At 27.4% G+C, this 24,050-nt stretch overlaps 2 protein-coding genes across 7 annotated transcripts in view; one reads left to right on the forward strand and one right to left on the reverse strand.

The window, feature by feature from the left end:
• Positions 1-24,050, reverse strand: part of Prp8 (pre-mRNA processing factor 8) — an 88,709-nt gene that overhangs the window by 6,844 nt on the left and 57,815 nt on the right. Inside the window, exon 25 of the mRNA XM_064356742.1 lies at positions 17,416-17,469. The gene's annotated coding sequence lies outside the window, so the exon portion shown is untranslated. The remainder of the gene's footprint in view (positions 1-17,415; positions 17,470-24,050) is intronic.
• LOC655232 (G-protein coupled receptor Mth2) overlaps positions 1-24,050 on the forward strand; it is a 60,085-nt gene that overhangs the window by 5,995 nt on the left and 30,040 nt on the right. The window contains exon 1 of one of the 6 annotated variants that reach the window (XM_008192768.3): positions 6,055-6,601. The exons of 3 other annotated variants lie outside the window; for them this stretch is intronic. In XM_008192768.3, coding sequence (XP_008190990.2) covers positions 6,253-6,601 — 349 coding nt within the window. In that variant the 5' untranslated portion in view covers positions 6,055-6,252. Of the gene's footprint in view, positions 1-6,054; positions 6,602-13,152; positions 13,763-20,293; positions 20,753-24,050 lie in introns of those variants that run through there. 2 more of the 6 variants (XM_015984685.2, XM_064356758.1) reach the window with 2 other exon arrangements.

Below are 24,050 nucleotides of genomic sequence, written 5' to 3' on the forward strand. Positions count from 1 at the left end.
AAAATTTCAACCATAGCAAACTAATAGTTCCGCAGTTATTGCCCAATGAATGTCAAAAAAATATTGAAATATTCACAATCTCACTTTTTTTCAATTTGTGCTTTTGTTTGCAATTTTCCCCAAAACTATTAATCGGAGAACAATGATCTTTTTTGAAAAAACTAGACTATCAAAAGAGCTTTCTAGCGATAATCAATCTCAAAGTGTCGAGAAAACCGTTAAATTATTAATAGTTTTTAAGTTATATATACTTTTTAATTTTTACATTTGATTGCAATTTTCTCGAAAACTATTTATCGGAGAACAATAATCTTATTTGAGGAAAACAGATTATAAGAGAGCTTTCCAGCGATAATAAACTTAAAGGGGTTACGTATAATAGTTCCGGAGGTATTGCTCGATGAATGTAAAAAAATGTTAAAATATTCATACACTCACGTTTCGAACGACAATTACGACTAAACTATTTGAAAAAGTGAAACTATTTTGATGTAAACATATGTAAAGTGCTTTGGAAAATCGATTGGCGTCAAGAAAATCACCAAATTCTCAATAGTTTTTAAGTTATGAATTTTCATTCAATTCTTGCATTTGTTTGTAATTTTCTCGAAACTATTAATCGGAGAACAATATTTTTTTTAAGAAATTATTTAAAAAAATTTCAACCATAGCAAACTAATAGTTCCGCAGTTATTGCCCAATGAATGTCAAAAAAATATTGAAATATTCACAATCTCACTTTTTTTCAATTTGTGCTTTTGTTTGCAATTTTCCCCAAAACTATTAATCGGAGAACAATGATCTTTTTTGAAAAAACTAGACTATCAAAAGAGCTTTCTAGCGATAATCAATCTCAAAGTGTCGAGAAAACCGTTAAATTATTAATAGTTTTTAAGTTATATATACTTTTTAATTTTTACATTTGATTGCAATTTTCTCGAAAACTATTTATCGGAGAACAATAATCTTATTTGAGGAAAACAGATTATAAGAGAGCTTTCCAGCGATAATAAACTTAAAGGGGTTACGTATAATAGTTCCGGAGGTATTGCTCGATGAATGTAAAAAAATGTTAAAATATTCATACACTCACGTTTCGAACGACAATTACGACTAAACTATTTGAAAAAGTGAAACTATTTTGATGTAAACATATGTAAAGTGCTTTGGAAAATCGATTGGCGTCAAGAAAATCACCAAATTCTCAATAGTTTTTAAGTTATGAATTTTCATTCAATTCTTGCATTTGTTTGTAATTTTCTCGAAACTATTAATCGGAGAACAATATTTTTTTTAAGAAATTATTTAAAAAAATTTCAACCATAGCAAACTAATAGTTCCGCAGTTATTGCCCAATGAATGTCAAAAAAATATTGAAATATTCACAATCTCACTTTTTTTCAATTTGTGCTTTTGTTTGCAATTTTCCCCAAAACTATTAATCGGAGAATAATGATCTTTTTGTGAAAAAACTAGATTATCAAAAGAGCTTTCTAGCGATAATCAATCTCATAGTGTCGAGAAAACCGTTAAATTATTAATAGTTTTTAAGTTATATATACTTTTTAATTTTGACATTTGATTGCAATTTTCTCGAAAACTATTTATCGGAGAACAATAATCTTATTTGAGAAAAATAGATTATAAGAAAACTTTCCAGCGATAATAAACTTAAAGGGGTTACGTCTAATAGTTCTGGAGTTATTGCTCGATGAATGTAAAAAAAACATGTTAAAATATTCATACAATCACTTTTCGAATATCAATTACGGCAAAACTATTTGAAAAAATGAAACCATTTTGATGTAAACCTATGTAAAGTGCTTTGGAAAATCGATTGGCGTCAAGAAAATCACCAAATTCTCAATAGTTTTTAAGTTATGAATTTTTATTCAATTCTTGCATTTGTTTGCAATTTTCTCGAATCTGTTAATCGGAGAACAATGTTTTTTTTTTAAATGAATTATTAAAAGAAATTTCCAACCATAATAAGCTTAATGGAACTAATAGTTCTGCAGTTATTGCAAAATGAATGTCAAAAAACTGTTGAAATATTCACAAACTCAATTTTTTCAATTTTTTTTTTGTTTGCAATTTTCTCCAAAACTATTAATCGGAGAACAATGATCTTTTTTGAAAAAACTAGACTATGAAAAGAGCTTTCCAACGATAATCAATCTCATAGTGTTAGTCTATTAGTTCCGGAGTTATTGTCAGATGGATGTCAAAATCAAGTTAAAATATTCATACACTCACTTTCCAAACGTCGATTACGGCAAAACTATTTGAAAAAGTAAAATTATTTTGATGTAGACCTACGTAGAAAGATCTGGGGAATCGACTGCCGTCGAGAAAATCGTTAACTTCTTAATAGTTTTTAAGTTACATATACTTTTTAATTTTTACATTTGATTGCAATTTTCTCGAAATCTATTTATCGGAGAACAATAATCTTATTTGAGGAAAATAGGTTATAAGGGAGCTTTCCACTGATAATGAACTTAAAGAGGTTACGTCTAATAGTTCCGGAGTTACTGCTCGATGAATGTAAAAAACATGTTAAAATATTCGTACACTCACTTTTCGAACGTCAATTACGGCTAAACTATTTGAAAAAGTGAAACTATTTTGAGGTAAATCTATGTAAAATGATTTGGGAAATCAACTGGCGTCGAGAAAATCGCCAAATTCTCGATGGTTTTTAAGTTATGAATTTTTATTCAATTTTTGCATTTGTTTGCAATTTTCTCGAAACTATTAATCGGAGAACAATGTTTTTTTTTAATGAATTATTAAAAGAAATTTCCATCCATAATAAACTTAGTGGAACTAATAGTTTCGCAGTTATTGCCCAATGAATGTCAAAAAAATATTGAAATATTCCCAAACTCACTTTTTTTCAATTTTTGCTTTTGTTTGTAATTTTCTCCAAAACTATTAATCGGAGAACAATGATCTTTTTTGAAAAAACTAGACTATCAAAAGAGCTTTCTAGCGATAATCATTCTCATAGTGTCGAGAAAATCGTTAATTTCTCAATAGTTTTTAAGTTATATATACTTTTTAATTCTGACATTTGATTGCAATTTTCTCGATAACTATTTATCGGAGAACAATAATCTTATTTGAAGAAAATAGATTATAAGAAAGCTTTCCAGCGATAATAAACCTAAAAGGGTTGCGTCTAATAGTTCCGGAGTTATTGCTCGATGAATGTAAAAAAAATGTTAAAATATTCATACACTCACGTTTCGAACGACAATTACGACTAAACTATTTGAAAAAGTGAAACTATTTTGATGTAAACCTATGTAAAGTGCTTTGGAAAATCGATTGGCGTCAAAAAAATCACCAAATTCTCAATAGTTTTTAAGTTATGAATTTTTTCAATTCTTGCATTTGTTTGCAATTTTCTCGAATCTGTTATTCGGAGAACAATGTTTTTTTTAAATAAATTATTAAAAGAAATTTCCAACCATAATAAGCTTAATGGAACTAATAGTTCTGCAGTTATTGCAAAATGAATGTCAAAAAATTGTTGAAATATTCACAAACTCAATTTTTTCAATTTTTTCTTTTGTTTGCAATTTTCTCCCAAACTACTAATCGGAGAACAATGATCTTTTTTGAAAAAACTAGACTATGAAAATAGCTTTCCAACGATAATCAATCTCATAGTGTTAGTCTATTAGTTCCGGAGTTATTGCCAGATGGATGTCAAAATCAAGTTAAAATATTCATACACTCACTTTCCAAACGTCGATTACGGCAAAACTATTTGAAAAAGTAAAATTATTTTGATGTAGACCTACGTAGAAAGATCTGGGGAATCGACTGCCGTCGAGAAAATCGTTAACTTCTTAATAGTTTTTAAGTTGCATATACTTTTTAATTTTTACATTTGATTGCAATTTTCTCGAAAACTATTTATCGGAGAACAATAATCTTATTTGAGGAAAATAGATTATAAGGGAGCTTTCCACCGATAATAAACTTAAAGAGGTTACGTCTAATAGTTCCGGAGTTACTGCTCGATGAATGTAAAAAACATGTTAAAATATTCGTACACTCACTTTTCGAACGTCAATTACGGCTAAACTATTTGAAAAAGTGAAACTATTTTGAGGTAAATCTATGTAAAATGATTTGGGAAATCAACTGGCGTCGAGAAAATCGCCAAATTCTCGATGGTTTTTAAGTTATGAATTTTTATTCAATTTTTGCATTTGTTTGCAATTTTATTGAAACTATTGATCGGAGAACAATTTTTTTAATGAATTAATAAAAGAAATTTCCAACCATAATAAACTTAATGGAACTAATAGTTTCGCAGTTATTGCCCAATGAATGTCAAAAAAAATGTAGAAATTTTTACAAACTCACTTTTTTTAATTTTCGCTTTTGTTTGCAATTTTCTCCAAAACTACTAATTAGAAAACAATGATTTTTTTGAAAAAAGTAGACTATTAAAAGAGTTTTCCAAGGACAGTCTATGTAATGTAATGTTACTCTATTAGTTCCGGAGTTATTGTCCGATGAATGTCAAAAACAAGTTAAACTATTCATACATTTACTTTTCAAACGTCGATTACGGCAAAACTACTTGAAAAAGTAAAATTATTTTGATATAAACCTATGTAAAATAATTTAGGGAATCAACTGGTGTCGAGAAAATCGCAAAATTCTCAATAGTTTTTAAGTTATGAATTTTTATTCAATTTGTTTGCAATTCAAAAACTATTAATCGAAGAACAGTGATTTTCTTAGGAAACAAATAGATCCTTGAAAAAGATTTCCAACGATAATAAACTTAATGGAAGTAATAATTCCGGAGTTATTGTCTAATGAATGTCAAAAAAATGTTGAAGTATTCACAAACTCACTTTTTTCAATTTTTGTTTTGCTTGCAATTTTCTTCAATACTATTAATCGAAGAGCAATGATCTTTTCTGAGAAAAATAAATTATCAAAAGAGCTTTCCAACGATAATAAATCTCATAGTATTATGTCTACCAGTTCCGGAGTTATTACCCAATGATGTCAAAAAAATGTCGAAATATTCATACACTCACTTTTCAAACGTCGATTACGGCAAAACTATTTAAAAAAAGTGAGATAATTTTGATGTAAACTATGTAAAATAATCTGAAAAATCGACTGGCGTCAAACAAGTCACCAAATTTTCAAGAGTTTTTAAGTTATGGATTTTTATTATATTTTTGCATTTGTTTACAATTTTCGCGATAACTATTAATCAGAGAACAATGTTTTAAAAAAAACGGTTTATTAAAACAGCTTTCCAATGATAATAAACTTGATGGGTCTAAAAGTTCCAAAGTTATTACCCGACTGATGTTAAAAATGTTGAAATAACTCACTTTTTTCAATTTTTGCTTTTGTTTGTAATTTTCTTTTAAATTATTAATCGGAGAACAATGATATTTTTTGTTGAAAAAAATTGATTATGAAAAGAGCTTTCCAACGATAATAAACTTAATGAGGTTACGTCCAATATTTCTGGAGTTATTGCCCGATGAATGTCAAAAAAATGTTGAAATATTCACACACTCACTTTTCAACGTCGATTACGGCAAAACTATACGAAAAAGTGAATCTATTTTGATGATCTAGGGATAAAGTGGCCAAATTATCAATAATTTTTTAATTATGATTTTTTTCAATTTTTGCTTTCAATATTATTTAAAATCTCATCCAAAAATTTAATAAAACGTAAGGTGTTTTAAAAACATAAGTTTGCATTGTAGGTCATTTCTGAAACACTCTGTATATTTGTATATTTGAAAATAATTTTAGGTGATTCAGGAGGTCAACATCTGTTTGTAAAGAAAAAGCTTAATTTTCTAACATTAAAGGTCAATAATTTTTCTGATATGCCTTGTACGTATCTTTCCTAAGAATTGTGTTTTCTGGCTGGAAAAGGAAGAGCCATTTTCCGGTTGTGGTTAAAAATGTGACACTCATTCCAACTTAGTTGTACGCTTAATCAACACCATGTTGCAGTGTGTCTTAATTATTTTCCTTGCTGTAATTTTTTGTGTTTCATGTGAGGACCTCTGTCCTAAAGTCTTAGCAGTGGACATAACAAAAGGCATCAAAATTCATAACTCGATAATAGTACACGACGGAATTAAATACGAAAAAAGTGATTATTTTGTGCAAAATGAAACGATTTATGGTTGTGTTTGTAACATCAAACCATGTGTGAGAAAGTGTTGCGGCCCTAATGAAATAATGGTGAATAAAACGTGTCTGGAAAGTGACCATAACTGGTCTTATCCCATACATGAGAGAACAGTTGCGAGAAATAATTCGTCGAAACATCATTTCGTTTATAACAAATATTGTCCAAGGGGGAGGATTTTGTTACTGCCCCATTTGGAAGCTTCACAACGTTTTTACGTGCAAGTGAATGGCTCGTTGTTTTTGCCGGGTTTTAAGAACAAAATGCGTAATCCTGAAAATTACTGTTTGGAAGTTTTTGATATTCAACGTTTTAATTTGAAAAAAATGGTTTCTGCGTTGGTTTGTTTAACGGAGGAAGATACAGTAGCTGCTGAATCGTCTAATTTATTGTCAGTTGGTGAGTTGTTTCAATACTAAATTATCCTGATTATTTCTGGACTTTTTATAGTAATATAAGTGAATTTAATTTTTAAATAATGTTTTTTAGTTTTTGTGTGAATTTCTGTGACTCGCATAATTAATTCATTTGCGTGTAAATTAACAATTTCGGTTGGTAAAAAAAATTGAATTCGTAGTCTTGTTTAAAAAATAACTAGAATTTTAGAAATTAGGCTGAAGCAGTTTGCACAATCATCTGGAAGCTTGCGTATTTTTCTACAGTTTAACAGTTTAAAAGCTGTTATCACCTCTGATTTTTTCTGTCATTTTTAAAGAATGACCAAGTTGCGAATTAAAATTATGTAAGCAATTATTTAAATTATCAAAAAAAAAATTAATAACTTCAATTTTTATGTGTAGGTACCCCTTTACATCAAATTAGCAAACTTTTAGAAAAAATCTCTATAAGTTTATTGATACACACGGTGAGCATACTAAAAGTATATTTTACCACCATATCTAAAAAACTAATAATCGCACAAAATTCTGCGTTTGCTGTTGAATACTTTACATTTTTTCTCTATGCTTGTGACACATTCATTTTGGAAAAAATTTAAGGACAATAACTTGATTTAATAAGTAATAAGTGAATTTAATTTTTAAATAATGTTTTTTAGTTTTTGTGTGGATTTCTGTGACTCGCATAATTAATTCATTTGCGTGTAAATTGACAATTTCGGTTGGTAAAAAAAATTGAATTCATAGTCTTGTTTAAAAAATAACTAGAATTTTAGAAATTAGGCTGAAGCAGTTTGCACAATCATCTGGAAACTTGCGTATTTTTCTACAGTTTAACAGTTTAAAAGCTGTTATCACCTCTGATTTTTTTGTCATTTTTAAAGAATGGCGAAATTGCGAAATAAAATTATGTAAGCAATTATTTAAATTATCAAAAAAAATATTAATAACTTCAATTTTTATGTATAGGTCTCCTTCACATCAAATTAGAAAACTTTTAGAAATAATCTCTATAAGTTTATTGATACACACGGTGAGCATACTAAAAGTATATTTTACCACCATATCTAAAAAACTAATAATCGCACAAAATTCTGCGTTTGCTGTTGAATACTTTACATTTTTTCTCTATGCTTGTGACACATTCATTTTGGAAAAATTTGAAGGACAATAACTTGATTTAATAAGCAATAAGTGAATTTAATTTTTGAATAATGTTTTTTAGTTTTTGTATGAATTTCTGTGACTCGCATAATTAATTCATTTGCGTGTAAATTGACAATTTCGGTTGGTAAAAAAAATTGAATTCATAGTCTTGTTTAAAAAATAACTAGAATTTTAGAAATTAGGCTGAAGCAGTTTGCACAATCATCTGGAAACTTGCGTATTTTTCTACAGTTTAACAGTTTAAAAGCTGTTATCACCTCTGATTTTTTCTGTCATTTTTAAAGAATGGCGAAATTGCGAATTAAAATTATGTAAGCAATTATTTAAATCATCAAAAAAAAATATTAATAACTTCAATTTTTGTGTATAGGTCTCCTTCACATCAAATTAGAAAACTTTTAGAAAAAATCTCTATAAGTTTATTGACACACATGTTGAGCATATTAAAAGTATATTTTACCACCATATCTAAAAAACTAATAATCGCACAAAATTCTGCGTTTGCTGTTGAATACTTTACATTTTTTCTCTATGCTTGTGACACATTCATTTTGGAAAAATTTGAAGGACAATAACTTGATTTAATAAGCAATAAGTGAATTTAATTTTTCAATAATGTTTTTTAGTTTTTGTGTGAATTTCTGTGACTCGCATAATTAATTCATTTGCGTGTAAATTAACAATTTCGGTTGGTAAAAAAAATTGAATTCATAGTCTTGTTTAAAAAATAACTAGAATTTTAGAAATTAGGCTGAAGCAGTTTGCACAATCATCTGGAAACTTGCGTATTTTTCTACAGTTTAACAGTTTAAAAGCTGTTATCACCTCTGATTTTTTCTGTCATTTTTAAAGAATGCCGAGGTTGCGAATTAAAATTATGTAAGCATTTATTTAAATTATCAAAAAAATATTAATAACCTCAATTTTTATGTGTAGGTACTCCTTTACATCAAATTAGAAAACTTCTAGAAAAAATCTCTAAGTTTATTGATACACATGGTGAATGCTCACCAGTATGCACTAAAAGTATATTTTACCACCATATCTCAAAAACTATTAATCGCACAAAATTCTGCGTTTGCTGTTGAATACTTTACATTTTTTATCTATGCTTGCGACACATTTATTTTGGAAAAATTTGAAGGACAATAACTTGATTTTTTTAAATAGCACCCCCTGCATTTTATTACTAATTAATATTCAGCGTCTCATTTTACATCTTTTTTACCTCTTTAGTTTTTTTCCAAAAGTTGATAGTTAATGAGATAATTCGTTTTTTTTTAAAATGCACACAAAATCCTTGTATACTAATGCAGCGTGCTATGAAAAACAATACATTTTGACTTTATAATGTCAAAACAGCATTTATGGTACGTCACGTTTTGATTTTATTGTGAAAAAAAATTTTCGCGTACAATGCATACCTAGAAATCTCATCTAGACATAAATTTTTATAAAATTTTGACAAGAAATTATTAAATAAATATGACAGAAATTTACAATGGAGAAATAAGGAAATAAGAAAACGAGGTATAACAAATCAACAGCGATAACATATTACTTGCAGTTACAAAACTGTTTAAAATAACGGCATTCTTAAGCAATAAAGTAATAGATTGGTCAATTCTTTTTAAAAATTTACCGCTTATAATGTGGTATGATCAATACTACAAAAAGCTTTTTTAATTCTTTCTTGCATATTTTCTCTAGTAGTGCCATCGTTTTTTTATTTAATTTTATTTAATGATTTCTTATCAAAATTAAAGTTTATATCTCGATGAGATGTGCATGCAATTTAAATGAAAAATTCATTTTCACAACAAAAAATCAAAACGCCACGTACAAAAAACGCCAGTCTGGTATTGTTATGTCAGAATGTATTGTTTTACATGGCACACTACGTTGGTATCCAAGGGATTTTATGTGCATTTTTCAGAAAAATCGAGTTATCTCCGAAACTATCAACTTTTGTAAAAAAATTTAACAGGTGAAAAAGATGTGAAATGAGATGCTGAATAATACTCAGTAATAAAATACAAATGATGCTTTTTAAAAAAATCAAATTATGGTCTTTCAAAGTTTACCAAAATGAAAGTGTCACACCATGGTAATGCCACAATGCAAATGGACAGTCTTGTCGCCGAAAGATACCCCTGACCGTTGTTTACACACAGACAAAATCCCAACTCAATATCTCAAAAACCAAGCGCACTGCGATTTTTTAATCATGTGCCTGCAGACGCACAAAATTGTAGAAAAAATTAAATAAGTTCTGAATGGTTAAAGCAAAATTTCAAAAACTAAACTGATTTATAAAGCCTAAAAAGTTCACATTCAATTATGTACAAATATACAGGGGGTGCCATTAAAAAAAAACTATGTTAAAGCCTGCACTGTAAAAATGAAACACTCTGTATAGGGCAAAATAATTTTAGAACGTGCACTCTGAGTTCACATTTGTAGTGCCATTCGATTCATTTCGATATCTTGGACAGTGTAGGTGCAATCGAGCACGCCTGTATTATAAATTTTATTGTACATTAATTAATTTATCAATATTAAGTAGCTCCGGAAATGCTAAATTAGCATACACCACACAACAAATTTGAAATTTTTCTTTGTCTTCTACGATAATTTTCTATTTTAAATATTTTGGAAAAAAGTTTATTTGCTAGCTCTAATGTAAATGTAATCTAAATCCTCAACAGAAAATAAAACAAGAATTATTTAAAATACAAGAGCTTTTAAAAAGTGTAATAGTTTTAGGTTTTGCGTATTATTGTTTGCCAGAAAACATATAAAACATAACTTTCTGAAATGAACAGACAAAGAATAAAGCAGTGAAGTTATAAAAATTTTAGCTAAAGAAAAAACATACGAGATTCTTAAAACTACATGACGTATTGCAACAATTTCCAGTCCCTATTTCAAGAAAATAATACAAGTACAATTTTATAAAAATTAGAGAATTTTATTAACTAATCAAGATAATGTATGATGAAGGATAGAATAAATAAAAAGTAATCTTAAAACAAATATCAACAATTAGTAACGTTATATTAAGCAAAAACAAAATTAAATTTTTTAAAAATGTGTAGCAATTATTAACTTTTCAGTTTGTAAAATTAGAAATTACATGACATTTTAGCTTATTTTTGTGGAAATTTCTCAGAATAATTGTGTTTCTGTTTGAATATGTGCTAAAAATTTAATAAAATCTTATCAGAAGCAAATGTTTATGCGTTCGAAACGTTTATCAATTTTCAATACTCTTCCGAAATAAATGAGTTTAAAACTATAGATGCTTGAAAAACGCAAAACAAACACAACTGAGCGATTTTTTGTTATCTTTCGCGCAATAATTTCGTTTTTGATTGCAAAATGCGCTAATAAATCAAACGATAAAGAGGCACAACTGTCCCTTTATTTCAAAAACGTGCTTAAGTACTCGGAAAACGAAAAAATTGTTTCATCTTTAAAATTGAAAATCAGGGAAATGAAATGTAGGTCGTAAATAATCAGGCTTTGCGTGTTAGTTACATAAAGGGAAGCCTGAAATTATGGAAGTTTGTATGAACATACTTACATATACAAACATGCGTAATTATCTAATCGTATTATTCTGAAAACTAACCAAAAAGTATTTTTGCATTTCAAAATTTTGGTTAATAGGTAGATCATAGATAGTTATGACTTTTATTTAAAAAGATGGAAAACAGTTTACTACTTTTCTGGAAGGGAAACTTGATGCGATACTGTTTTGCACAACATTTAGCAAGGTTTCCGAGAAATTTTCACAGTACATGCTGAAATTCTGCCTGCTTTTTTCACAGTTTTTGCTGCAGAAATAGCACTTGATCGTAAAACATAAGCGCTTTCCGGTTTATTGTAAAACCTTGTTTCATGCAAATTTTATTTTTAAAAATTTTAAATACGTCTCTATAATTTGCTTGTGACATTTTTTAATTTTAAGTCTTCACAGTTCCTATGCTAGAAGACAAAAAAAACGTCAAACCGAGCCAATTTTGTATTATGTGGATTAGGTATATATTTCTATCCTTTTTTATTAAAATTTTTGTTAGTAATTTATGTCAGAGGTTTATGTCGAAAATAATTTCAAGGTCATAATTTTTGTCAAATGCATAAAATGACATAATTTTACGTCAAATTTAACCAGAAACGTAGGAATTTTGGGATTACTATTTAAAAAAAATAAAAATAATTGAAAATAATTGAATATCTACAAATATTAATGTTCACATTTCTGAAATTTTTCGATATTTATTTTAATATTAATTACAAAACTTAAAACATACTTCAATGCTAAAAATGCTTTTCTTTCAGTCTCAATTTTTAGTTAAACATCTCGTGCCAAAAATTGGTCATTAAGAACCCTTCATATTTCCCGTCGTCTTTTTAAATTTTCCCAAAAAATGATACTGAAGGTCTTCTCGTGTGAAAAATGTAACAAAATCGTGAATTCCAATAACTTTATAATTTGAAACAGAATCTAAAGTTCACGTAGATGCTAAAGGCGGTCAAGCAGTGACATTTTCAACTTTCCTAAAAATTAGACCCAATTTTGGGTTCAAGTGCCTACATATTTTGAAAATGCATAGACAAATTCCCCAAATCACATAGATTTTGTACATAATATTATTTAGCCAATCTACTTTTTCAAATGCTTGTTAATAATAAACGTAAAACTTGAAAGGAAAGGTTCAATTTCTCTCTTTTTCATGGATGATTACCATTTTTTAAAGTTAAGGGAAAATGCTTATGATGAAGAGTTTAGACGTAAAATTCTTATACTTACAAAGAAATCTCTTTTAAAATTTGGAGTTCATATCAGGAAAAACAGTGAATTGACGACTGCCAGTCTAAACCATTTCTAAACGCAGTTAGTCGACGAAAAATGGAAACATTTTTTGACAAATTTATTTTATTTTGCGCCTAATTTGAAATGTAACACCACTGATTTTTATCCCAATTTGTTGGGATGTATATGATACAAAATTTCGAAAATTGACATTCACTGTCCCAGCTCTCCCAGTATAGGAACTCAGATTTTGGGAATAATTATTATTTGCCTGGAAATAGCATAATATTTTCCACTTGCATCTATTTGTAAACAATTTTCAACGCTTGACTTTTGAATCCTTCATCACAATAATTTTCTAGCCAAACAAATCATTCATCTCTTATATTTTGAACAAAATTCTCCACACCACGATTTAATAATAATATTTGCGAAAAGTTGCATTTTTATTCAGCGCACATTTTTTACCTTTTCTCTTCTAATTTTAGCGAGAGTGTGTATACAGTGTTAACGATATTTTCCAGTAACGTGGTCAAGATATGCATATGTAGTACGAGCACGGAAATCCTGGAAGCTACACGAACATAATGTTTTTCATGTGCTCATTTTTAACGATAGTGCAAGTGGTGAATTCAACTAATACCGAGACAAAAAAATGTCTTGAGAATTTTGCAGTCAATATAACAGACGGTGAACACAATAATGGGGTGATACAAAAAGATGGAATTAACTACACAACCAGAGATTTTTACACAGAAGGTGACAGCATTTTTGGATGCGTCTGTAACATCAAACCTTGTGTAAGAAAATGTTGTGGCCCCAACGAAATAGTGACAGACGGTTGCACAAATGCAAATTATACTTTTACCTTTGATATTTACAACGGCACAACACTAACACCGATAACCGAGAGTGATTTTTATGTGCTTCATAATTTGGAGTGCGATTATGGTCATTTTCGTTTAATACCAAATTTTGATGACCCAAGTTGGGTCGATAATTTCTACGTCCAGTTAAATGGTTCACTGTATGCCCCTTTTGTCGATGAAAAAAAGACAGTGTATGGAATTGACGAATACTGTCTTGAAACGTTTAATGAAGGTGATGGGAACATTTTTTCAGCTGTGATATGTCTGGCAAACACCGAGGAGCCGCCAAAAATTGTTAACTTTATAGGTAAATTTGTTGTGTTTGTTTTTGTATTTTTGTAACAGTGAGCAGATAATTTTATTAATTAACGTGCCTACAATAATTGATTAGGGTGCGTGTTGACTTAGTATACACCCACCGAAGGTGTAACGTAAAATGACAAAAATAACGTGTTTTCTTGTATCTAATAAGCCTAATGCGTTATGACCCACCTATAAATGTTTATTTCAAAGAAGGCGTTGTTGTAACGTTATTTCTACGAAATTGTAACTAAAACGGAAAATAGATCAACTTTGATAAAGGAACAATAATAATTAGATACAATCAAAATTATTTAATAATATTATACATTACGCAGGTTTTCTGTTTTAGGTCCGTTTCTATGGTTTAATATTTTATTAAAATTTCTATAGTAAAGTTGTGACCAACTGTTAAGTCGGGAAATCAGAGAAAAATCATTTAATCGACAAAAGAAATAAACCTTATATTGTGAAATACCATAACAGAGCTTTTTTTGCTGAATACTTAAAACGTAATAGCAGATTACACTATGTAATAAATTAAGTACTTTATTTTTTACTCCATTGTTCATAGTGTGTATGCCAGTTTTAGTAATGTTTATAAAGATTTCATAATGAAAAGCATTTTATCTAATAATCTCTCCATCCGAAAATATGGAAACACAATGGAATGTATTTTTGGCCAAATTTAAGGTGTAGATTTACAATTTTAATTAATTACTATTGAAGATAATTCGAATAAAATTAATAAAATAGTATATACCTACAGGGTAAGTTTGCTAAACGTATTTTGAGGTATACCTCAAAAATTAATAGACGCATAGAAATCAGCGCTTGTTTTTTACTTACTTTATATTTTTCTCTATGCATCTGAATTTTTTAGGAATTTTTCTACCCTTCCTTTTAATTAAAATTAACTATAATTTTGTTTTTTAATTAATTGTACAGACTGAACTAAGAGTAACGCACAACATTTATATCATTGTCATTTTTTTTTTAAATGACAACCAACCATTTATGTTCACTGTTTTAGATACTATTAGCTGTTTCAAAAGCATAGAATTCCATTCTTGAATTTTTTCTAAAAGTTAGTTGTTTTAAATTATTCATGCACTTCAAAAAAAATTAGGAGATCTAATCATTAATAACTATTTTACGTTTTTATCGACTTTATTAAAATAAAATAATTCGGTAAAATGCGACTTTGGTATTTCTGCAGTTTTGAAACAGGTAATACACATCTTTATCTTTCTGGTAATAAGAAAAAAAAATTTAAAAATAAAAAAATATTTAAGAAAATAAAAAAAATATTGACAATTAACTATATTGGGCTTTATATTTGTGTTCTTGACTTATGTTATCAGGGGTAATTGTTTTTTATATTTTCTTGTATAATTAGCATGAAAACACTTAATATAACACCTACAAACACAAAAAATATTTAAAAAAGCATCTTTTATAAAATAAAGCAAGAACGAAAAGATAAAGTGTAATACTCGGCATACTTGAATAATTTTTTTTATTTTTATTTTTCTTCTTTTTTGAATTTTTTTTGTTTTATTTTTTTATACTTATCACAAAATTGTGTACTATCTAACGATAATAAAAAATGTCAGTTGTCATTTAAAAAAATTAAAATTGACGTCATTACTCAAAATTGGAAGACAACAGAAATGTGATTATGGTGTCAAAATGTAGCATTTAAAAAAATTAAATGGATCTGTTCAAGGATTTTTTTTGAAAAATTATTCTTAAAAAAATATGAATTTTGTGCGTTACTTTTGGTTCATATGTATTAACTGTTTCAAAACTATAAAAATGCCAAAGTCGATTTTTTTTACAAAATTAGCTATTACAAATGATTTATGCGCTTCAGTCTAATAAAGGAACAAAAATAATTTGATAAAATCAAAATTATTTAATATTATCATTCATTATGCAGGTTTTCTGTTTTAGGTCCGTTTCTATGGTTTAAAATTTTATTAAATCTTCTATAGTAAAGTTGTGACCAACTGTTAAGTCGGGAAATCAGAGAAAAATCATTTAATCGACAAAAGAAATAAACCTTATATTGTGAAATAACATAGCAGAGTTTTTTTTTGCTGAATACTTTTGCTGAATACTTAAAACGTAATAGCAGATTACACTATGTAATAAATTAAGTACTTTATTTTTTACTCCATTGTTCATAGTGTGTATGCCAGTTTTAGTAATGTTTATAAAGATTTCATAATGAAAAGCATTTTATCTAATAATCTCTCCATCCGAAAATATGGAAACACAATGGAATGTATTTTTGGCCAAATTTAAGGTGTAGATTTACAATTTTAATTAATTACTATTGAAGATAATTCGAATAAAATTAATAAAATAGTATATACCTACAGGGTAAGTTTGCTAAACGTATTTTGAGGTATACCTCAAAAATTAATAGACGCATAGAAATCAGCGCTTGTTTTTTACTTACTTTATATTTTTCTCTATGCATCTGAATTTTTTAGGAATTTTTCTACCCTTCCTTTTAATTAAAATTAACTATAATTTTGTTTTTTAATTAATTGTACAGACTGAACTAAGAGTAACGCACAACATTTATATCATTGTCATTTTTTTTTTAAATGACAACCAACCATTTATGTTCACTGTTTTAGATACTATTAGCTGTTTCAAAAGCATAGAATTCCATTCTTGAATTTTTTCTAAAAGTTAGTTGTTTTAAATTATTCATGCACTTCAAAAAAAATTAGGAGATCTAATCATTAATAACTATTTTACGTTTTTATCGACTTTATTAAAATAAAATAATTCGGTAAAATGCGACTTTGGTATTTCTGCAGTTTTGAAACAGGTAATACACATCTTTATCTTTCTGGTAATAAGAAAAAAAAATTTAAAAATAAAAAAATATTTAAGAAAATAAAAAAAATATTGACAATTAACTATATTGGGCTTTATATTTGTGTTCTTGACTTATGTTATCAGGGGTAATTGTTTTTTATATTTTCTTGTATAATTAGCATGAAAACACTTAATATAACACCTACAAACACAAAAAATATTTAAAAAAGCATCTTTTATAAAATAAAGCAAGAACGAAAAGATAAAGTGTAATACTCGGCATACTTGAATAATTTTTTTTATTTTTTTTTCTTCTTTTGTGAATTTTTTTTGTTTTATTTTTTTATACTTATCACAAAATTGTGTACTAGCATTTCAAAAAATTAAATGGATCTGTTCGAGGATTTTTTTTGAAAAATTATTCTTAAAAAAATATGAATTTTGTGTGTTACTTTTGGTTCATATGTATTAGCTGTTTCAAAACTATAAAAACGTCAAAGTCGCATTTTTTTTCAAAATTAGCTGTTACAAATGATTTGTGCGCTTCAAAAAATTAATAGGTAATGTAATTTATAGAAATTTAACCATTAACAATTATTTTACATTTTTATCAACCTTATTTAAAAATATAATTTGGTAAAATGCAAAATAACATTGTTTTGAAACAGCTAATATAAGGTTTCAAGTTTGATTGTCAAAGGTAGAAACACATAAAACCATTCGTGCTCCGAATAGTATTTAATTTTTTTTTCAAACGAGTATTAAATTAAATTATAGCAAAACAAAACTATAAATAGAAAACAATTATTTACTAAGACTTACCTTTTAAAATGCCATGCGCCAAGGAGTTTCCTCGCTGAGGGTTGTAAGAAGAATCTGTAAAAAACAAAAAGGATACTAATAGTAAAATTCTTAACTAAATAAATAATTTACTTTAACAATAATAAATTGAAATTGAAATATTAGATTTTTTTGTATTTCAAGTGATCAGGCACATAAAGTAGGCAAAAGTTCCTATTTTATGTACCTAATTCAATAAAGTGACACTTTTACATTATCAGTAAGGACACATAATGACACTTATACAGGGTGACCCAGCGGTGTGTAATGGGTCTATAACTTTTTTTGTTATTTGAAATATTGCCATGACGTTTTTATTATCCGATAGATCGACTTAAAATCCACAAACTAAAAATATTTGTATTATGCACAAGGTGTTGTATACAGTGTGGTGAACCAAAGTTATATTTTTTTAAATGCAACACCCTATATATTTTTGCATAATTGGATTTTACGCAAAAAAATAATGTAACTTTATATAAACTATTATGGGTCTATCTCTTTTCGTTTCGGAATTATTTAACTTTTCGTTATAAAAAAGACCAATTTTTGAAAAATCACTGCAAAGTCGCTTATAAATATTTTCCGATAAATTTACAACAGAAAAATTCAGAATACCTTGAAGTTTTAGTAAATCGACAACTTTTAGTTAAAGCACGCAGATAATATACAGGGTGTGCCAAAACGCAAAAAGTTAAATAACTCATTTTTTTCAAATGGCACATCCTGTATTTTATTAAATGTATCGAAAGCATTTTTGATAAGCTTTCTAACGGTATAGGGTTTGCATAGCAAATTTAAAATATTTTTCGAAATTGTTCAAAAAAATATATTTTATTACAAGAAAATTTGTTGCCTAGAATCTGATAGTCAAATAGTAATTAATTTTTTGACATGTACTAATATGACTAATTACACAAGTAATCTAATTATTACCTGATACATAAATGAATTTCACTTATCAAGAATTATTAATAAAATAAATAAAAAATAAAATTATTTTTTATTTTTATTTATTATTATTTTTTTGAACACTTTAAGAAATATTGTAAATTTGCTATACAAACCGTATATCGTTAGGAAGCTTATGAAAAATGCTATAGATACGTGTAAAGAAATACAGGGTGTTCCATTAAAGAAAATGAGTTATTCAACTTTTTGCGTTTTGGTACACTCTGTACATTATTTCCGTGTTTCAAGTAAAAGTCGACTATTTTCTAAAACTACAAGGTATTCTGAATTTTTATGTTGCAAATTTGCCGAAAAATATTCACAGGCGACTTTGCAGCGATTTTTCAAAAATTGGTCTTTTTGATAACGAAAAGTTGAATAATTCCGAAACGAAACGAGATAGACCCATAATAGTTTATATAAAGTTACATTATTTTCTTGCATAGAATCTAATCATGCAAAGATATATAGGGTGTTCCATTTAAAAAAATATAATTTTAGTTCACCACCCTGTATACAATACCCTGTGTACAATAAAAATATTTTCAGTTTGTAGACTTTAAGTCGATCTATCCAATAGTGAAAACGGCATGGTAATATTTCGCATAACAAAAAAGTTATAGACCGATTACGCACCCCTGGGTCACCCTGTATTTGAAAAACAAAAATAGTTTTCGCACTTTTAGATTGTATATTTTCTTCCTTATTATAGCTTTTAAAATAGGCTACCGTGAGATATTCTTCCAGAAAATATTAACAAATCGCCATTAATCACTTTTTACTACATACCTACAGGATGTTTCAAGTTTTATTGCCAGTCAAAAAATAAATATTTCTAGTTGCCCTAAAGAAAGAAATATCGCAAACAATAGAGTTTCTAACATGCTTTAATGTGATGTTATCCCAAATTGTAATGCAAAAAACTTAATTTTTATTTTTTTCAAATCATTGCAATCGTTTTTCATAATGATATTTCTATTATTTTTTAAATAAAAATTTCGAAACTGAAACAGTAAAAAACCCAAATTTTTATTTAGTTAAGAGCATATAAATGTTTTATCTTAATTACCGTTGCGAAGAAGCTCGAATATTTGCTTAATTCACTGAGTGTATAGATAAAAAAAAAATCTCTCTAAAGCATTAAAAAAGAGATCTCAGTTGTTACCTCTTTAAAAAATTGTTATTTAAAAAAAATTAAAGCTGACTTCAACTATAGAGAAAATCATTTACACTGTCATAATTTAGTAAGTATCTTAAAATCACTCAAATATTTTTTTAAAACTAACGAAGTTTCAACTGGCATTTATTTGTAATAGATGTTATTTTGCTTTTAGTTTATTGACATAATTTCTCGTATAATAAAAGCACCTCTTTAATAAGGTTATTCGATATGTTATGAGTATCAAAAAAAAATGGGAGCTAAGTTATACTTCTCAAAACGTTCCAGAATTTGTTTTCCTCTAGGCATAAAAATTACGAATTTTTTGAAATCCATGTACTTTCTGTAATCGATGTGTTTCACAATATATTAAAAAGTGTGATTTCATTAATAAATACCACATGTGTTTTGAAATTTGCCCTCAAGTGCACCTATTCACTTGTTATCACTAAATTACTAAACTTCTAACCCATTTATTATAAATATCTTTATTAGGTATTTCATTATCATTAGATTTGTGTTTTACAAATATATACGGGGAAAAACCCATTTTTGAGATTACAGTATAACATCGACTGAGTACATACATTATGTCAGTTACTTGGCAATTTAGTTTTTTTGGTTGTAGAGGTTTTACTGTACTTTGAGCACTACTTATTTTTATATAATTTGGAAATATGTACTATGTGGGTTCTGCTATCGATCTTAATACATTTATCAGTTGGTTTAGTGACTACACCGCGAACAAGTATATCAAAAATTTATCAATGGCCTATTTATTTTGGTTTTATATTTCTTTATGTGTGTTGGTGGTGGACTCTAATAGTGAAGATAACCACTTAACAGTACCAAAATGTTGCAAAAATTACGAAGTGTTAAGTGAGACGAAAAAATGCACGTCCAACTTTAACTGGCAAAATTTTCATTTTCCATTACGTTTAGAGCTTTATGAAGATACTTCCAAAACCAAAACTGAAAATCAATTTATATTTGAACAAAACGTAAACTGTGAATATAAGGTATTCCTATCACACTTTTTCCTCCAAAGTGATGGATCACTTTATGGAACACTTTTTGCCGAAAATGTTCTCTTACCACGTGAAGATTTTTGCTTAGAGTTCGATACCACAGGCCAGTTTTACGCATGCGCTTGTTTTAAGAAGGAGGATTTTGAGAGAGATCATGTAACTCCGGTTTGGCTTAGAGGAGGTAATTATTTTTAAACTTTTCGTTTTATTACCTTGTTTTGCTCATTAGATTTAAAAAATCCCATCGATTTTGGAGCAGTGTGGAGAATTAAGTTTTCTCTAAAGGGTCAGTTAGCACAATTATGTTTTTTTTTATATAATTACACTATTTTACAGTATACAGGGTGATTTTGTTCTAAAGTAGATGTTGCTAAAAGTCACCATAAAAGTCGATGTTCTTTCGATTAAGAAACAAGGATTGTTCTATTTGAGAAAACTGAGTCATAGCTGTTTTTTGATAACTATTTTGAAAAAATCATATTAGCCTTGACTTTTGACAATAACAATTTTAAAAATTGTCGAAGGCTTTTCGAACCTTCGGTTATCGAATGCAAAAAAATTATTCACTTATCGCAAGGGTTCCAGCGCTGTGATATTTTAAATAAATCCCTGCAAATGAAAAATTTAATAAAAAAATTGACACAAAATGTCAAAAACTATGACAGATAAGTACCAATAACTTGGGTAAATTTTACTCATTTTGAGGAGGTAAATTGAAAAATGCAATGAAAATGTGTGGTTACTATTTAAAATTTCAAATTTAGCGCCAATTTCTGGTAGTACCATAAGTTCAGCCATTTTGAAAATAATGCAGTTGAATTCAGAATGATCGATTTGTATCGTATACAAAATTTTAAAGCTCTAGCTATATTAGAAGCTAAAAAGTTTCTAATGTAGGCCCTAAAAGAATCACCCTGTATAGTGAAATTTTATAAACTAGTATTATTTGATTAAAAAATTAACAAAAATTTAATACAAGTCAACAAGCAACAAATTATTACACCAATAAATTGATAAATTATAATCAGATAGGAAGTATTTGTGGCATGTTTTTAAATTTATATTTAGTTTATGTTACAATCAAATGATATGATTAGAAGGGATTTGGCTAATTAACACGTGCCCAATTTACCTAGAACTGATAATATTGTTTTTAATCTTAATTCCTAATTTGCGTAATAACTAATTCACATTACGCAAATGCGATTTCATTAGGGTTTCTGTGTTGTACAGTCGCACAAAGTGAAAATGACGCCGCAATAAATCAGTCCCTGCTGTAGTTCTAGACGTAGATTCAAGATAAATTCCTTTAGGAACCCCTTTACAAAAAGCGAAATTAAAATTTAATTCAGAACTAAGCTAATTTGAATTAAGTTGCCATTTATTTTGCATTGGCGAACGTCAAGTAAATGAAAATGTAATATTTTTTTAAGAAAAATTGAATAACCATGTAAAATCAGCAATTTTAGATGTTTATCTTTATTCATCAATGTTTGAAAATTATAATTTCTACATAATATTTTGACAAATCTAACATAAACTAATGCAAATCTAATTTGTTTCAATGTCAAACCTAAAAAAATACTTTAAAGAAGTCAGAAAATAGAAATAGGTAAGTTATTAATTTGTATTAATTATTTAAAATATTTTTGTTTTACATAAAATCAAGTTTCAAATAAAGAAAGCCTATTTCGTACAAAAATTATGTTACTTAGTTTAATTTTGGAAAACAATGTTCATTAAAACAAAATGTTACATTAATAATAATTTGTCTTTTGTCGATTTCATCGTATTAATGCATAATTTTACTTTAAAAAATGGTTTTTAACTATTTTAAAACTAAGGGCCGGTTTATAGAAAGCTTAATTAAATTTTAATTCATTGTTAAAAGTTAACGACGCGAATAGTGCAATAAAATTGGTTTCATTTGTCACGTGATCAGTTAATCACACATCTAATTGCGGATTAAACTAATGACGCTTCTATGAACCGGTCTTAAACATTTTCATTTAATTACTCGTAAAAGTGTAGAAGTATTACAATTATTAAAAAATAAATTATGTAGCAAAACTAAAAAAATTCAAATAATCTTCATTTGTTATGGTTAAATTAAATAAATAATTTTGGTTCGTTTTAACGACAATTACAAAACTATTAGTAAACTTAGGGCCGGCCTACAGGACGTGTTAATATTAATGAAAATTTTGTTTAAGAATTTGTTTGTTAATTTTTTCATTAAAAAAAATAAGCATTTTCATTTAATTATTTTGACATTTGTCAATGCAAAATAAGTGGCAACTTGTTTAGAATTCATTTAATTCTGAATTAATCTTTCATTTCGCTTTCTGTAAAGCGGCTCCTGAAAGAATGTATATCGAAAGTACGTCAAGTTTATTGAGGCATCATTTTCACTTTATTCGACTGTACATTACGTTTCAAAAATGTAGAATAAAAATCAAGAAAAAATTATTGCACAGCTCGATTTTGTTTTTTTTACCCAAAAATAGAGAAAATAACAATTATTGTTAATAACAAGATAAATATTTTTCCAGTGATTTTAATTATGACGAAGATAAAACCGCGAATTAATATTAGCAAAACCATCAGAGGAATTAATTACTGAGTACCTGAAACGTTAGTTAAGAAAATTAAAAAAAAGTTTAAAAAAAAGCCTAAAGTTAAAAAAAACTAAGTTAATAATTATTTGTTATTCATTGCATAATTTTCTATAAGAAATGGTTTATTAAATTTTTTATTGAAAAAAAAACATTTTCATTTGATTAATTTTTTTTAATTTAATTCATTTGTCAATGAATTAAATTTTCATTTCGCTTTCTGTAAACCAGTTCCTAACAAAATTTGTCTTGAAACTGTGTTATGTTTATTGAGGCGTCATTTTCACTTTGTTCGACTCTACATTGCGTTTCAAAAATGTGGAATAAAGTTCATGAAAAAAATTCTAGCACAGGTCAATTTTACCCAAAAATAGAGATAATAACGATTATTATTGTTAAAAACAAGACAAATTATGCCAAAGATAAAACCGCAAATTAATATTAGCAAAACCAACAGCGGAATTAATTGCTGTGTACCTCAAATGTTAGTAAATAAGACAATTAAAAAAAAGTTTAAAATAGAGAAAGACTATTTCGTACAAAAATTACATTAATTAATATTTCTTTAAAAAAAAAGTTAAAAAAAACACTAACTTAATAATGACTTGTTTTTAATGCATAATTTTCTTTAAAAAATGGTTTGTTAAATTTTTTATTAAAAAAACATTTTCATTTAATTAACTTGAGATTTATCAATGAATTAAATTTTCATTACATCGGCCCCTAAAGAAATGTATCTTGAAACTACGTCAAGTTTCTTGAGGCGTCATTTTCATTTTGTTCGACTGTACATTGCGTTTCAAAAATGTGGCACAAAATTCATGAAAAAAATTCTTGCACAGGTCGATTTTACCCAAAAATAGA

This window comes from Tribolium castaneum, chromosome 1, assembly GCF_031307605.1.
Source record: "Tribolium castaneum strain GA2 chromosome 1, icTriCast1.1, whole genome shotgun sequence".
Classification (NCBI taxonomy): domain Eukaryota; kingdom Metazoa; phylum Arthropoda; class Insecta; order Coleoptera; family Tenebrionidae; genus Tribolium; species Tribolium castaneum.